This window comes from Stenella coeruleoalba (assembly GCF_951394435.1).
Source record: "Stenella coeruleoalba genome assembly, chromosome: 20".
Lineage (NCBI taxonomy): Eukaryota > Metazoa > Chordata > Mammalia > Artiodactyla > Delphinidae > Stenella > Stenella coeruleoalba.
In genome coordinates, this window is record NC_137166.1 from 27,152,634 (window position 1) to 27,169,146 (window position 16,513).

At 50.9% G+C, this 16,513-nt stretch overlaps 1 protein-coding gene across 1 annotated transcript in view; it reads left to right on the forward strand.

Moving 5' to 3' along the window:
- CNGB1 (cyclic nucleotide gated channel subunit beta 1) overlaps window positions 1-16,513 on the forward strand; it is a gene marked incomplete at its 3' end in the record, with an annotated part of 79,108 nt that overhangs the window by 61,420 nt on the left and 1,175 nt on the right. Inside the window, exons 22-30 of the mRNA XM_079906482.1 lie at window positions 776-984; window positions 2,018-2,068; window positions 2,326-2,412; window positions 4,541-4,605; window positions 5,507-5,629; window positions 11,383-11,524; window positions 12,194-12,353; window positions 14,173-14,270; window positions 14,367-14,450. Coding sequence (XP_079762608.1) covers window positions 776-984; window positions 2,018-2,068; window positions 2,326-2,412; window positions 4,541-4,605; window positions 5,507-5,629; window positions 11,383-11,524; window positions 12,194-12,353; window positions 14,173-14,270; window positions 14,367-14,450 — 1,019 coding nt within the window. The remainder of the gene's footprint in view (window positions 1-775; window positions 985-2,017; window positions 2,069-2,325; window positions 2,413-4,540; window positions 4,606-5,506; window positions 5,630-11,382; window positions 11,525-12,193; window positions 12,354-14,172; window positions 14,271-14,366; window positions 14,451-16,513) is intronic.

The window sequence follows — 16,513 nt, forward strand, 5'->3', positions numbered from 1 at the left end:
ACGCTTCATATGTGCACAGCACTTCACAGTTTACAAAGGAGCGCCCTGCCTTTTTTCTCTGACTTCTCCTTATGACTTTTCTGAGGAGGACAGAACAGGTGCCAGAGAGGGACTTTCCTAAGGACACATAAGAAGTCACTTGGGGGGCAGGACTTCAACCCTGGTGTCCATTGGTCCTTTAAAATGCCCAGGTGGGGGGAATTCCCTGGTGGTCCAGTGGTTAGGACTCTGCGCTTCTCCTACAGGGGGCATGGGTTTGATCGCCGGTCGGGGAACTAAGATCCCACACGCTGCCCAGCATGGTCAAAAAAATTAAAAACAAAAATAAATAAATAAATGATAAAATGCCCAGGTGACCTACAGTATCCATCCATCCGTCCATGCACTTGTCCATCTGTGTATCCATCTGTCCATCTTCTATGCATTATTTACTGTTGTGTATTTACAAAGGCAGGAAATACATTTTTGGAAAAAATTCAACAAGAATGAGAGCAGAAGTGTTTTCTGGTTAGCTGTCTATTAACTAGTAATGACCCCATATCCCATATCCCCTACTCAGAGTACTCAATTTGTTAGGGCCTAGCCGTGATTTATTTTTATATCAAAGATAGTTTTACATGCCCCCCCCCCGAAATTACAGAAGGGCCGCATATAGGGCTTGTAGGAAAGTGCAGACAGACAAGTGGGGAGCAGAAAGTCCCACCCTCATCCCGTGGCGAGGAGCCCTTCTCTGGCTGACGTTCTAGCATTTTCCTGGCCCCTCCCACCCCTGCAGACCTGATGTACATCGTGTGGCTGTTCTTCGTGGTGCTGGCCTGGAACTGGAACTGTTGGCTGATTCCCGTGCGCTGGGCCTTCCCCTACCAGATGCCGGACAACATCCACCTCTGGCTGCTGGTGGATTACCTGTGTGACCTCATCTACCTCCTGGACATCACCGTGTTCCAGCTGCGTCTGCAGTTTGTCAGAGGCGGGGACATCATTGTGAGTCACAGACAGGTGTGGGGGGGTGGCTGGGAGCAGACCCTGCAGCCAGAGCATTCGTGGGGCTGACCCCTGACGCTGGGAGGGACCAGAAGCTAATGAACAAGGAAACCTCAGGACGTCCACCCATGCTTATTCAACAGCGTCATTGCTTGTCTCACACATCTTTGATACGTTCAGGTTACACACATCAAGTCTTGCTCATGGGTGAAATGGTTCCTGGACCACCTGAGGCAATGAGAGATGAAGAAGTGGCCTAGAGACTGACCTTTAGAACAGGCAGACCTGGTTCAAATCTCGGCTCAACCAGGACAACTGTATCACCTCTTGGAGCCTCAGTTTCCTCATCTATAAAATGGGGATAGTAATCGCTCCCACCTCATACCATTGCTGTGAGGATCTATGGAGGTGATGTATGCAGAATGCTCAGCACAGGTATCTGCTGACAATCAACATTTCCTGCCGCACTACCCAGACCAGTTTGGGAGCCTGTGTTCTGGTGCACTTATTAGGGAGAAAACCTAAGTCCTGATTGTGACTTGGCAGAGTTCCCATCTCCCTGTGCATGTCACTTTTCATAATCCCATGCTGGCAGAGCCTGCTCCACTGTGTGCAGACAAGTTGAGTTTGACCCTCTAAAACAATTTAGAGGAAAGAGAACTCCCTGAGCAACCTCTTTCCTGATCTGATCAGAGCAGTGGCCAGCTCCTCAGTGAATAAGGTTACAAATGGTCCAGGTAAGAGAGAATAAGCTCAATGTCCCTGCTTTCCATCCAGGAAGTTGGAATTGAGCTGAGTGCCCTTGGACAACTTCCCCCCTCACCCACCATGCCTCCCCCAGGAGCTCGACCCTCCCTATCTGTAGACTGTGAGGCTTTCATCGAAGCTCTGCTGGTCCCTTCTGCTACACATCCATGGGGCTGTTACTTCAATAGGAAGGTGGAGGTTGTGCGGGGATTTCCATCGCTGCTCCCATGGGGTCAGGGATTAAGCTCTCAGGCCATTTCACAGTCAGTATTCCATTTTATTCCAGACAGACAAAAAGGAGATGCGCAACAATTATCTGAAATCTCAGCGCTTTAAGGTGTGTGCCAGGGATCTTGGGAGGTGGTGTCTCTGGGGTCCCTGGCTGCTTTGGGGCCAACGTGACGTGGTTCCTGCCAGGACCAGCACGGGCTGGAGCTCGTTGGTAGGATGCCTCCTGCCCTAATTTTAGCCCCTCCAGGGGCATTCTGACCTCACCTTTCCATTGAAGGTGGAGACCCTTGCCACTCACCCCAGCCCACAACCCTGGGAGTTATATACTATTTTATGCACTGTGGTGTCCTGCTGGGATTTCAGATGGATATGCTCTGCCTCTTGCCCTTGGACTTTCTCTACTTGAAATTCGGTGTGAATCCCCTCCTGCGCTTGCCCCGCTGTTTGAAGGTAAGACCATCCAAGGCCTTCAGCTCCTCCGTGCTCTGCACCTGCAGTGGCAGCTTAATGTCTGGCCTGAGCAGCACTGGGGAGCAGGAGGCATCTGGGAAGGGTGGCCCCGAGGGGAGATGGGAAATTCCTTACAATTGTTAGCGCTTCTTGTTTGTGCTGTGTGTTACATATTGTTCTGGAGGCTTTACAAGTGCCTACTTCTCAACAGCATGAGATGAGTGTTGTTAGTACCAGAATTTCACAAATGAGATGCCTGAGGCACAGAGAGGTTAAGTAACTTGCCCAAGGTCACACAGGTAGGAAGGAGTAGAGTCTGGATTTGAACCCAGGCAGCCTGTTTCCACTGTCTATGCTTTCAGTTACTATAGAGATTCAACAGAGAGACTTCTGCTTTATGATGGTCTTCATCTAAAAGATGGAGAAGCAGAGGCTTGGAAAGCTTGGGTGACTTGCCCAAGGTCACAGGAACCAGGAAGTGCCCAGGATGGATTTGAACATGCAGCCCGACACCTGTTTCATCATTAGTTGTTGTCATTACACTGTCACTACAACCATTCCTCTTGTCACCGGGGCAGAGCCAATGTCTCAGAGAGGGTGACACAGTGTAGAGTAGAGACCTGGCAACATCCTTTAATGTGACCAGAGTGGACAGCTAGTCAGAGCACTCAGGATCCCCCAAATGGATTTTTCTGGCAGACCAAGTAAATTCATCTTTCTCCTTACATAATACCTGATGCTTCTTCCCCAAAATGGTAATGAGGGAATTTACAAAAGAGGAAAACACAATAACCTTAATAACTTGGAGAAATAGGGCAGAGAAAAGCTGGAAGAATGCAAGTACCTCGATGAAAAGAAAGCATATCTGGAATGGAGCATGAAAGCTGCTTCAGAGCTTCCTGGCTGCCCAGAGGAAGAGGGAAACTGGAAGTGGCACCAGTGTTATTTGACACATGCCAGCCTTCCAGGGGCGGCAGAGGTTGCTTTAGAGCCATACATCAGAGTGAGGAGGGTTAGATCCACAGCCCAAGTTTTACCCCAAATACAGAGGCTGGATCCATATCTTGGTCCACGTGGTAGTAGTGAACGTAACTCAAGCAGGACTAACTTCTAGCAGGACTCAGAGGATGCAACTCTTTGGGTCCAAGGTGAGGATCCAAGTCCATGGTCCTTCTTCATCCAATGCAAACTCCAGGTGGAAATTAGAATGAACACCTGGATGATAGCTAGCGTGGCCCACAGGGAATCTTCATCAATGTTATTTTCAAAGGTCAAACAACATGTGTGCAGAGATCTAGAGGCAAGTGTAACATTGTGGAAAGAGCTTGCAGGGTTTTTTTTTGCGGTACGCGGGCCTCTCACCGCTGTGGCATCTCCAGCTGCGGAGCACAGGCTCCGGACGCGCAGGCTCAGCAGCCATGGCTCACGGGCCCAGCCGCTCAGCGGCATGTGGGATCTTCCCGGACCGGGGCACGAACCCGTGTCCCCTGCATCGGCAGGCGGACTCTCAACCACTGCACCACCAGGGAAGCCCCGAGCTTGCAGTTTTGAGTGTGATCTGGCTTCGAACCCTGGCTCTGTCACTTAGCAGCTGTGTGTTTTGGGCAAGTTCCTGAACTCCCCTGAGTGCCAGTTTCCTCTCTGTAAAAGGAGAAGGATAATACATGTAAATAAGCGCTAAGGTAAAGTGTATAAAGTGCAGTCGTACAAGGGCTCAGTAATGGGCAGTTATCTTACACTTTTATTATTATAAATAAGCCTTTTGAGGAGATCAGAGAGCAGCTGTTTCTTTATATAATTGTTGTCTTTATAAGTAAACCTTGAAAACAGGGTCCTTAACCTGGGATGCATGTACCTTAAAAGTTTCATGATAGGATTTGGAAGGTCTAGGAGTCCCTGAAGTTATACACAAACTGTGACAACATGATTATATGTAATTTCCAAGGAAGAGGGTCCAGGATTTCCATCAGATTCAGAAATGGAGTTTCTGGCCCCCCATTCCTCAAAGGGCTAAGGACTTCTGATTTTGAATGTTCACTCTCCAACCCACTCCCACCGGGGGTCTGTGGGGAATGGTCTGGGAGGTGAGGGCAGCGGGCCGCCCCTGATGCCTTGCTGTTTCTCCCAGTACATGGCCTTCTTCGAGTTTAACAACCGCCTGGAATCCATCCTCAGCAAAGCCTACATTTACAGGTGAGACCCCTACACACAGACACACACACACACACACACACACACACACACACACAGAGAAGTGCACACGTGCACACACATGCACGTACACACATGCCCCAGGACATTTGCAGCAAGAACAGAGCAAGGCATTCTCTACCCCCATCACTTCCCCTTTCGGCTTCCCCTGGCCCCCAGGCCCCCTCGCCACTGCCACTCACCGGAAGCTGGGCCTCTTCCTGGCCCTTCTGCGAAGGGATGTTTGTTTTTTAGAGAACCAGGAATGTCCCGTTTCCCCCAATTGTGAGGAGGTCTCACGTAGGTTGACATGCACGGCTCCCCTGCATTTCCAGGGAACTGGGTCTCAATTTAGTCTCAGCTCAGGAAACTGACCCCCCTAACCACTCAAGCACGGGGGTAGTGGCTGTATGGACACAGTGGGCCATCTTGCAGATGTCCAAGCTTGGGACCCAGGACCAGCCAGGCCACGCTCGGGGACAGGGCTCCTCTCCCCATCTCTCACGGAGCAGCGCTCCTCTGTATGCATCTGTCCCTTCTCTGCCCCCCCGCCCCGCTGCCTCCCCCACTCAGCTCTTCCACTTCCCTGGAATTGTCTGCACGTGTAGCTGTGTGCCTATTCCAGCCCCCAGTCTTGACAACTTTCTGTTCAAGTGTCACCAGTCCTAACCAGCACGGTCTCAACAGAGCAGCCAGTTGGCCCAGTCCAGCCACTGGTTCCCATCGGTCAAGTGTCCGTTGCACCAGACAGCTGGGCAGGGCTGTGCAGCTCCGACAGGGAGGGCTCTGAGGTGGGCTTTGGGAAGGGTGAAGACTGGCTTGTTCCCTGCAGTTCTGACCCCTGGGGTGATGTGTCATTGCCACCCTTTCTGCTACTGTGTTCGTGCCTTTCCTTCTTTTGCAGGGTTATCAGGACCACAGCCTACCTGCTCTACAGTCTACATTTGAACTCATGTCTGTATTACTGGGCTTCAGCCTATGAGGGCCTTGGCTCCACTCACTGGGTTTACGATGGCGTGGGAAACAGGTGAGCCGCGGTCTTCCTCCTGTGTCTTAATAATTCACGGTACCGAGACTCCCAGAAAGGAGTCCCACTGTCGCCATTTTGCCGAGGTCACCTCGCTCCCAAAGAATCATTGTCATGATAAGGTTCAAGGGCCAAGTCTCCACATCCTCACTAATCTAACATTTTTCTGAGCACCTGCCACGTGCCAGGCAAAAGGGGGCAGACATGAACAAGACCTGCTAGAAAGATCCTTTCGCGTCCCAAAGTCTACTGAGTTGGCCAGTTCACAGCACGTGCGTGTCCACTCCTCCACCCTGTGGGCACGGCTGTGCGGGAACAAGGCCAGGGAATACTGCTCGACATGCTTCCTGGGCATTGCTAGCCGTGGAGGAGCTAGCAAACAAGGAGAAATCTACTTGCCAGTCCAGAGAGCTGCCACACATAGAGGTCCATGCTCAAATGTTAATGATGGTGACAATGATAGTAATACTAATAATAGCAAGCATTGGAGAAGGCTCATACAGACCAGCCCTGTTCTAAGCACTTCACGTAGTATCTCACTTAATCCTCCCAACAATCACACAAGACAGGAACCATCAGCATCCCCATTTTACAGATGAGGTAACAGACGTGAAGTGACTTCCCCAGATCACACAGAGAGCTGGGATTTGAATCCAGACAGCAGGGCTACAGAATCTTACGTGTGGTACCATCTGCCCAGTGCCCTGGGTGGGAGGAGGGAGGCGTGGGATGGTCAATTCTGAAAAGTTAAGTTTGAGCTTGGCCTGGGTAGGTGGAGGGAAGGGGCAGAGAATCCCGGGGGGAGGGAACAGCAGGAAGAAAGGTGTGGAGTAGCGAAATAGTGGAGTCAGGGAGCCAGGGGTCCTCTGTCGCTGGAGGGGGCAGGGTGTGTGGAAGGATCCAGAGAGGGAGGCGGGGCCGGGTTGCCAAACAGCCTCCTACCTGAGCCATACCGAAGCCACTGGCTGCCCCGGGCTGCCCCGGGCTGCCGAGTACAGTACTTGAAGTGCAAGGGCCACTGAGATACGCTGCAGCTGTAGAGAACACACAGGTTTTGGATTAGTGTCTTATTACTAATTTTTAAAATATTGGTTACATGTGGATATGACATTAATTTTGATATTTTGGGTAAACTGAAATACATCATTGACATTAATTTCACCTCTTTTTACTTTTCAAAAATGTGGTTGCTCAAAATTTTTAATTACATATGTGGATCACATCATATTTTTATTGGATAGAGCTGCCCTAGGCAAAACCAGCAGAAGTCTCTTTTTTACTGTTCATATACATATATATATATTCTGATTATAAAAGAAAGATCGGGAACATACTCTCTTTCTTTGAGTCTAAGATGCAGTTAATTATGATACATTATTGAGTCAATATAGCTTTTTGGGAAAAAAGGAAATATTACATTAAACGTATACATGGATTATAAGATAATCCTTATTTTAGAAATGTGAAAAGAATTGTCACCAACAAGGAAATAGAATAACATAATATTGTGCATATTTTCCCATCAGTAAATTTTTAAAAACCGTGGTACCAATGCCCCACCACACAGAGATACCACCCTTTATTTAGCCATTTCCTTGTCATTGGCTACTTAAGTTGTCTCCAGTTTTTTCATGATGACACGTGGTGATGCTGCAGGGAGTGTCTGTGTTTAGGAATCTTTGTCTTCTGGTCTGACAGTTTCCTCATAATAAATTCCTACAGAGGGATGGCAGGGCCAAGGGTATGAACATTTTATGAAGTGTTTAAAAAATTATTATTTTTTTTTTATTAAGAGACTATTTTTTTAGAGCAGTTTTAGGTTTACAGAAAAGTGGATTGGAAAGTACAGAGAGTTCCCGTCCACCACCTCATTTCTGAGGCTTGGTTGGTTATTGAAAGCTGCCCATTTACCCTCTCACCACTTGCCTTTCAAAGCCTTTTAAGCAGGAGAATGACAGGACCCAGGGGAATCCCAGAAAGATGGTTTTCCCAATGATGGCTGATGGGAGGATGGATGGGGAGGACAGGCAGGAAGCAGACAGATGAACTGGTTAGGGGTTAGGGCCCTGTCCGTGAGGGCAAAAAAAAAAAAAAAAAAAGAAAAGGTCAAGAGAGGGTTTGTGTGATAACGAGGATGGAGGGCAGTGTGGGAAGGAGACAGAAGCACTTAGGGTCAAGGTCAGGGATGGGCCTGGAGATTCAGAGCACAGGCTTTAGAAACAGGAATCCGGAGCTCACTCCTGGTGCTGCCACCTGCTAGCAGTGGGCAGCTCACTTCGTTTCTCTGAGCCTCAGTTTCCTGATCTGCCCAATGGGTCTGATAATAGGAGCCCCACACCTTGAAGAGGTAACTGTGAGGACTGGGTGCATCTGAGTCACCGATCCCATGCCAGGCCACAGCCGGCACTCGGTCAGCTGTGGTGACAAAGAGGCAGAGGAAGAGTTCAGGCCCAGGGGGTCAGTGAGTCCCCTCAGGCAGGCCCTGCCTCACCCTGGGCTGTGCCCACTAGTGACACAAAATGCTCTCAGTCCGGCTGTCAATACATTCACCTCCTCCACGTGCTTGTTTCCAGTTGACACTAGAACAGGCCACTTGTGTCCAAGGTGGCTTCTCTCTAGAGTGATTGTTGGTCCAGAAAGTCCCTTCTCAGTACAGATGCCCCAACCTTGGCCCCAATGGCCACAGCTGTCACCCTCTGCGACGGGCCTGTGGCCTGAGGGGAGCTCACCTAGAGAGTCACAGGGTCCAGGGCAACCAGGCAGGCGGGGGGAATCCTGCCATCTGCTGTGGGGTGGAGTGTGTCGGGGATGGGGTCAGGGCCCAGCACGCTTACATCACCACTGGCCCCGCTCCCTCTTCCCCACGGCTGAACCCACCCACAGCCCTGCTCCTGAGCCCATGACTAGACCATTCATTCACTCGTTTATTCATTCATTCATCCCCTCACAAGGGGGCAGAGGGAGGACTCGAAGACATTCTATGCAAAGGGAAGAACAGAAGCTATTCATTAAATCTTGCTCTGTGGCCTTGGGTAAGGCCCCTACCCTTTCTGAGACTTAATTTTCTCATCTATAAAATGGGGGTAGGATTACACTCAGATTTCTCGTGAAGAATAAATAAAGTATGTAACATGTCCAGCCTGTGCCTGGACAGGAGTCAGTGACCTCACTTCCTAGCTATGGCCATTCTTATGGGGAAGCCGGCACACCAGGAAAGGGTTCCTAACCAGGGGTCCAGAGATTTAAGGGGGTCACAACCACCCCTTGAAATTGGAACTAAATTTTGGGAACATGCTGGCTTTTCTAAAGAGAAGCTTCCTCATAACTTTTGTTAGCTTTGCAAAGGGGTTTGTGCCTCAACAGGCTACAAACCCACGTCCTGGAGCTGGGCCTGGCCCCCATCACGGGTAGGCCTGGGAGGAATGGCAGGCAGGGCAGAGGAGGACAGGGCCAACCATCTGGGACTTCCCTCTGCATGGCCCTGGGGAGTTCTCACTGCTCCGTAGTGGAGGGGCACACTTTTCTGGCAGCATTACCCTTTTCGAAATGGAATCCTGTAGGGAACCCCAGGATATGCAAAAGCACAAGTAGTGAAGGAGAATTCCTGTAGAAATCCAACATCATCCGTAATAATAACTTTCAAAATAGTGACCATTCCTTGAGTACCTGCTATAGGCCAGGGAGCGTAAGGACCTAAGTTCCTATATATTAATATTTGGGTTCTTCATCCTGCTCTGCTTTGGCCGGGTCTGGGGCAGCATGCAGGGGTCCCCACAGACCCAGTGGCGTGGAAGACTTGGGAGGCCCCTAAGATGTGCCATCCATGCCAGTGGCTGACTTCTGCAGCCAGTAAGGGTTTAGGGCAAAGCAGGAGCTGTGTGGATATCACTCATCTTCTATTGGTGGCCCAGTGGCACCCAGAGTCCAGGCAGTACCCAGGCGGCGCCCAGCTCAGTCCTCCTAAAGGCTGCTCAGCACGCCCTCTGGTGGCCAGGACTGGTATGATGGGGATTGACAGGGCAGGCCTGTCTCATGATTCTGAGATTTTTCTTGCACTAGGTGGTAATGAGGGGTCAGGAGGCCCAGAGCCCTGCCCCAGGCCTCGCAGCTATTCAGAGGTAGAGCCTCCCCCCCCACTGCCCCAACTCCCCAGCAACCTCTGCTTCCCCACCCACCAGTGCTCATTGCACGTTGACTTGCCTGTCCCCACTAGACAGTGAACTTCTTGAGGACATAGGTGAGTCTATTGTTCCCCACTGCTGGCACCAGTGACAGGGAAGGCTCTGATAGCTGACATTTGCTGAGAGCCCACCGTGTGCCAGGCGCTCTTTTGCACCTCATGTCACCCTCATGATCGCCCTGTGAAGAATGCTCTATTGCCATGTCCCTTTCAGGGGAAGGGCGCTGAGGCTTGACCAGACGAGTAACTTGTCCAGGTTATGAAGCTAGAAAGTGGCAGAGCTGGGTTTGAGCCCAGGCAGTCCAGCTCCAGAGCCCATGCGCTAAGCATGGTGCTGCATAAATAGCTGGTGAGCAGAGCCCAGGGGAGGACAAATGTGGGGTCATTCTTGGACCAGATGATTGGCCAGCTGGTTGATGTTCTCCATTTCCCAGTAGAGCAGGGACCCTGGAAACATGGGTATCAGGACACTGGAGCCAGGGCAGGCTCTGGGCAATTCCTGTGCCCTGGTGGGAGAACAGGAAGCACAGGAAAGCCTGCTGAGACTGCCCTGGCTTTAGGCCCTGCTGACCTCAACCTTGCTGACGGGAGGGCACGGTCTGAAGGTATGAACATAAACACCTTGGTAACTAAATCCCTTTAAGTAGCTATAAGGATTTTAGTTCTGTATTGTTTAAGATATTGTAAAAGCTTAGGTTTATTTTTGTAGGACTTAGTGGCTAAAAATTAGAACATAACAATGGGGCTGCTCTGTTGGAGTAGTGTACACTTGTAATTATAAATAAACATGCAAAACTTTAAAAAAAAGGGAGGGACTCTCACTGCTTTGTGATAATTAGACAAGCACAGGCATTTCCTATGCCTTTTACCACACAGTAGGGCCCCATCACCCATACCTCCCTTTCCGATGATTCATGAGCTGTGTCAAAGGCTTACTGATGGTGGGTGCTAGCTCAGAGAAGCAGATGACACCTGGTTTCCAGTCTGAGCTCTGGAACTTGCCAGCTGGTGACCATGGGTGTTCCCTTTCCCTCTGCGGCCCTCAATTTCACTATCTGGTTAGTGGACAGGCAAGGGGGAGGGTCAGAAAAGGTGATCCTCCAGATATCTTCCACTTTTGAGCTTGTTCTTAAACCTCATGATGGGATAGCAAAGGAAAGACTGCGGACATTGAAAACATATTGAGGGAAACTGAGGGATCCCAGGCATCAGGAGCCGGAAAACCCTGGTTTATCCTCCTGCCAAGTCTTCTAAGTAATGTCCGGAAGCCTCAGTTTCCACATCTGTAAATGGGGATGACAACGTATCTCTGCAGCGTCGGGGCAGAGCCACAACAAAACCACACAGTACCTGTGAACGTGCTCTACAAGCGGCAGAGGGCTCTGAAGTTGGGACAGGGTTTTTGCTTTTTCCTTTTTTTTTTTTTTTTTTTTGGTTTTCTTTGTTTGTTTGCACTTATGAGCCGTAAAGCTTTTTCTCTTTTGTACAGTGTACACGTATCCACGCCAGGCTGCCCAGGATCCACAGGGCGGGGCCTGTGATGACTGAGGTCCCCTTCCTCTTCTCTCCCTAGTTACATTCGCTGTTACTACTGGGCTGTGAAGACCCTCATCACCATCGGCGGCCTGCCCGACCCCAGGACGCTCTTTGAAATTGTCTTCCAGGGTCTGAACTATTTCACAGGTGTCTTCGCTTTCTCCGTGATGATCGGACAGGTAGCTGGGTCACTAGTCTGTTCCAAACCACCTGCCTGCAGGGCCCTTTGCCCTCTTGCTGCCATTTCCTCTCTGAGGTTGCTTCCCATTTGAAATGTCAGTCCTTTGGGACAGCTGGAGAGTTGGGCTGAATGGCTTTCTGCAGGGGCTGAGGATTTGGGCTCTTCCCTTGGAGAGAAGTCCCCGGTGGATTCTAATGTACTGGGGGTGCGGCTCATACTGTAGTCAGTGCCTGAGGCAACCACCAGGGGTCCTCAGAGTTACCTTTGGGGGCTCTGCTCCAAGGAGCAGCACTCCTGGTTCATATTTCCTCGGGGCGGGGAGGGGCGGGGCGGGGCGGGAGGGTGGCGCATGGTGTCAAAGTGACCTCTGGCACCAAGGGGCCATGTTGTACCAGAATCAGCCCAGCCCAGGGAGGCCTTCCCTCCTTGTGTGGCCCCAGAGACCTGAGGCCACGGGAGGGGGCCAGCAGCCTCGCTCCTCCACGTGCAGCATCGTCGGAAAACCTGTGTGTGGACATGAGCGGGGATTCCCTCTCTCCTGATCTCCCCCCAGCCCCGCAGGCACGTACCCCTGGCTGTGCTAAGTAAATGTGCCCACAACACACGTCCCCAGAGCCCGGCCCCGCTCTGACCCAGCGGCTCCCCTGACCACCCTCCTTACCCCCAGATGAGAGACGTGGTGGGGGCCGCTACTGCGGGAGAGACCTACTACCGCAGCTGTATGGACAGCACAGTGAAGTACATGAACTTCTACAAGATCCCCAGGTCCGTGCAGAACCGGGTCAAGACCTGGTATGAGTACACCTGGCACTCCCAAGGCATGCTGGGTAAGACCACGCCCCCTCCCCACTCCCCTCCCCGCCCCAACCCAGCTGTCACCAGCTCCCCCAGCCCGACCCGGTGCCCTGCCCTGCCTTCCTGGGCCCTGGCCTCATCCCATGTCCCTGAGGCCCCGAGCATGGGGGCCTCTCTTGGCCCCAACATTTAAGTGAGAGCGGCCTGGGGAGGCCTTGGGCGGTGCCCAAGTTAAGCCATCAGGAGACCCCTGAAGACATGAAGGGCTTGTCTTCCGAATGCCGCCCCCCACCTTGAAATGCATCTCCATTCGAAGATGGAAGTACAATTGGAACCAGGAGGGAAGACTCTGTCTCTGTTTCTCTCTCCTCTCTTCCTCTTCATATACATCCATACATATAATACATATTTTGTAAATTTAAAAAAATTCTTTTTCAGATTATTTTCTATTAGAGTTTATTACAATATATTTTAAAAAATTTTTTGATGTTATACTTTGCTTCTGAAATTGGCTAAAACAATGCATTTTCATTCACTGCTGTTTCTGCTTTCTTGTCAATGATGAGGTGTGCTCCGTTATTCTTGCAAAGTGGGAGAATCTTACCTGTAAACTTTCCAAATATAGTGAAGTTTTCACAGATTCTAAATGGAATCCTTAGTGAAATTTGAATAGGTTAATTACATGTTAATTGACTTCATTTTTTTCCTGTTTCCTTTTTACTTTGGGGAGCTAGTAATTTTGTTTTCAGAGCCTAGACATCATTTTAGAGGGCTCTGAAAAGCTTATGGACCACTGGCACTGTGCCTAGAGTCTCCCAAGGCCCTCAGAAAAATGAAAGGGCCCCCCACTGCTTCTGTGGGGTTCACTCTGTTCTCAAAGAAGCCACACTCGAGGCCCACGGTCTCCTGAGTTGGGGGCGTTGGCAAGTCTGTGGACAAAGCACATGACTACAGTTTCCAAGCCATGTTCATTTCCACTGCCTCATTCTGTTCTAGTGACAGCCTTGTGACTTTTCACAGGGGCACATGTTGAGGACCAGAGAGGGCTCTGACCTGCCCAGGGTTGCACAGACCCAGCACTTGAGCCCTAAGCTAATTGTGGTGCAGTGGACAGAGCACGGGGCTGGGGCCCCGTGGTACATTTCTGTCTCCAGTTACCGACCTTCACTCTGTGCCAGGCTCTCAGCTGCGCACCATAGACCCCATGGTGGGCAGACATACTGCTCTCCCAGCATAGGTTCTGAAGTCACAGGGCCTGGGTGGGGTCCTGATTCCATTCCCCTGGGCTGCATGGACATGGGCAAGTCACTGCCCTCCGGAGTCTCCCTGTCCTTGTCTGTAAAGTGGGTTATAGTGGGCACCTCTTGAGCTGCTGGGAGGATTTAATGAAATCATCTTGGTAAAGCACTCTGTAAAACTGCCTGGCACATAGTAAGTGCTCCAAATACTTCATTTCTTGCTAATGTTGTTCTTATAACGTGAGTGGAGAAGACAGATCATTGGCAAACAATTGCAGTAAAGGGTGTGATATGTGCTATGGCACAGGGACTGATAACGTAATAGCTAGGTGAGAGGATGTCAAGGGAAGGCTTCCTGGAGGAGGTGACATGAGTGCTGGGTTCTGCAGAATGAGTAGGGTTAGCCAGGAAGGTGAAGGGGGTTGTTCCCAGCAGAGGGAATGGCATTGGCAAAGGCCTGGAGGCAGAGAGGATACCCTCCCAATCTAGAGTGGTTCCAGGTGGTAGAGGAATGGTGTGCCTGGGGTCCCCACCAGTGTGGTGTGGACGGGCCCTGTGTGTGTGAAGGAGGGGCCCGGCTGTGCCTCTGAACCTTGCAGGGTCTCATTTGCAGACGAGTCAGAGCTGATGGTGCAGCTTCCAGATAAGATGCGGCTGGACCTCGCCATCGATGTGAACTATAACATCGTCAGCAAAGTGGCACTCTTCCAGGTATGGCCCACACAGTGTCCCCACCCTCAAGACTCTGGAAGGTCCAGAGCCCACACCTTCCTCTAAACGGCTCGTTTCCCGTCCTCTCGGGGCCAGGGCTGTGACCGGCAGATGATCTTCGACATGCTGAAGAGACTTCGTTCTGTTGTCTACCTGCCCAACGACTACGTGTGCAAGAAGGTGAGTGGCCCAGGGCAGCCTCAAGGCGGTCTGGGAGTCACAGCCACTGCCTGTCGCAGCTGGGCTGGAGTGGGGGCCTATGAAGGCACAGTGGGGCGAGCGGAATTGCCAGGAGGGGAGGAGGGTGGTGAGCTGACCCCAGGGCTCCTGGCTTGTTTGGCACGAGGAGGCTCTGTCCAGCTCTAGGCACTGAACTCAGATGTGCCTCAGGCCTTGCTCCCTCTTCCTGGGACCATGGGGGCCAGGATGAGGAGCCCCACTTTATAGAAGAGGAAAGTGAGGAGCATAGAGAGGGGCAGGGTCTTGACTGTGTAGATGGACCTGCTTCCAGGGTCTTGGTCTTCCTGTCAGGAAAATGGGGCTGGAGGAGGGGTAGGATAGGTCAGAGGTTGCAAACTAATGGTTCTTGCATAGGAGCCAGCCCACAGATGTTTCATGGGTTTTTTTTTTCCTTCTTTTTTTCTGGACTAATCTAAAAATAAAAATTTGAATTAGTCTCCAGCCTTTAAAAGTTGGAAGGTTTCGGGAATTCCCTGGAGGTCCAGTGGTTAGGACTTGGTGCTTTCACTGCCGTGACCTGGGTTCAGTCCTTGGTTAGGGAACTAGGATCCTGCAAAGTGCGCAGCATTGCCAAAAAAAACTGGAAGTTTTCACATAAAAATCCAGATTTCCGGCTGAAAACAGAAAATCGGCTAGCATTGAGCCCCACTTTCCCAAACAGCCAGAATCATGTGGAGCGGAGAAGGGGCTGGCCCTGAAGGGGATGTCGTCCTCTCCTGACGCCACAGGTCCCACCACTCTCCACTGCCCCACAGGCTCCCTCCTCTCCTTGACATCATCCACCGATCCTGGGACTCATTTGGGTTTGAATGCCAGGGCCAGACAGTGTCTAAGGCCCCTTCTGCTCCCATTTTTTGGGATTCGAGGTGAGACCGAGCTCACTTGGTGAGTGAGTGGTCAGGGTGGAGGAGCTTAGTGTGTATACAGGGGTGAAAATATTGCCCAAGAACCCCCTGTGAAACTCAGGAACCCCCAGCCCCAGAAGGGCCCCATCTCCAAGCTGTATGCTGCATAACAGTGAAGTTTCTGGAAGCAAAGAGCTGGGGGAATGGGGACAAGGGTATGGCTGAGAATTTAAAGCTGCAGCCTTAGCGGCCAAGAGAAGTTTGGGAACAATAGAAGGATTTGTCTGACGTTGGAGCCACTTCCTAGCTGTGCAGCCTTGGGGAAGTGGCTTGCCCTCTCTGAGCCTGACTCTTTTCATGGTAAGTAGGGATATTGATAGTATCTCCCTCATGGGGTGATTGTGAGAATTGAAGAAGATATGCATAGGGAGTTTGGCACCATGGCTGGCACAGAGTCGGTGCCATTGCTGTTGCCAATATCCTTGTGGGTGATGTAGACTTTACCTCTGATGAGGAAAAATGAATCAGATTGTTGGGAAGTTTGCCGTGGGAGCTGAAGTGAACACTTGGTGAATGTGTGTACATGGCGCCCTCTGCTGACAGGTTTGGCGCTGTGACAATCTCGCTGAGACAACCCGAGGCCACCCCAGGACCACCCCTGGGCGGGTCAGTGAGATGAGGGTGAGCTCTGCAGCCCCTCACACTTCAGCCCCATGTCAAATTGGACACTGAGACAGGGGAACGAGACTTTCTTCCTTTTTGTTAAGAAGGCCATGCATGTGTGAGATGCCCAGGGAATATTTGTCAAATGAATCAAAAGCACAAGTCACTTACCAGTCTTTGGTCACTCTCCCTTTACACACACCATGTGTGGCCGATAGGTATCAGGCCAGGGCACCGGTCTATGAAGGCATGAGGATTGGAAGGTGCTGGCAGACTGGGTATTTCTGATTCTAGTCCGAAGCAAAGCTATTCATTCATTCGTTCATTTGGTTTCATTTGTGATTAAGACCGTTGTATCAGTCTGCTAGGGCTGCCACGACAAAGTACCACAAATGGAATGGCTTAAATGACAGATACAACTGTACAATACAACTGTATTGTCTCACAATTCTGGAGGCTAGAAGTCCGAGATCCAAGTGTCGGTGGGGTAGGTTC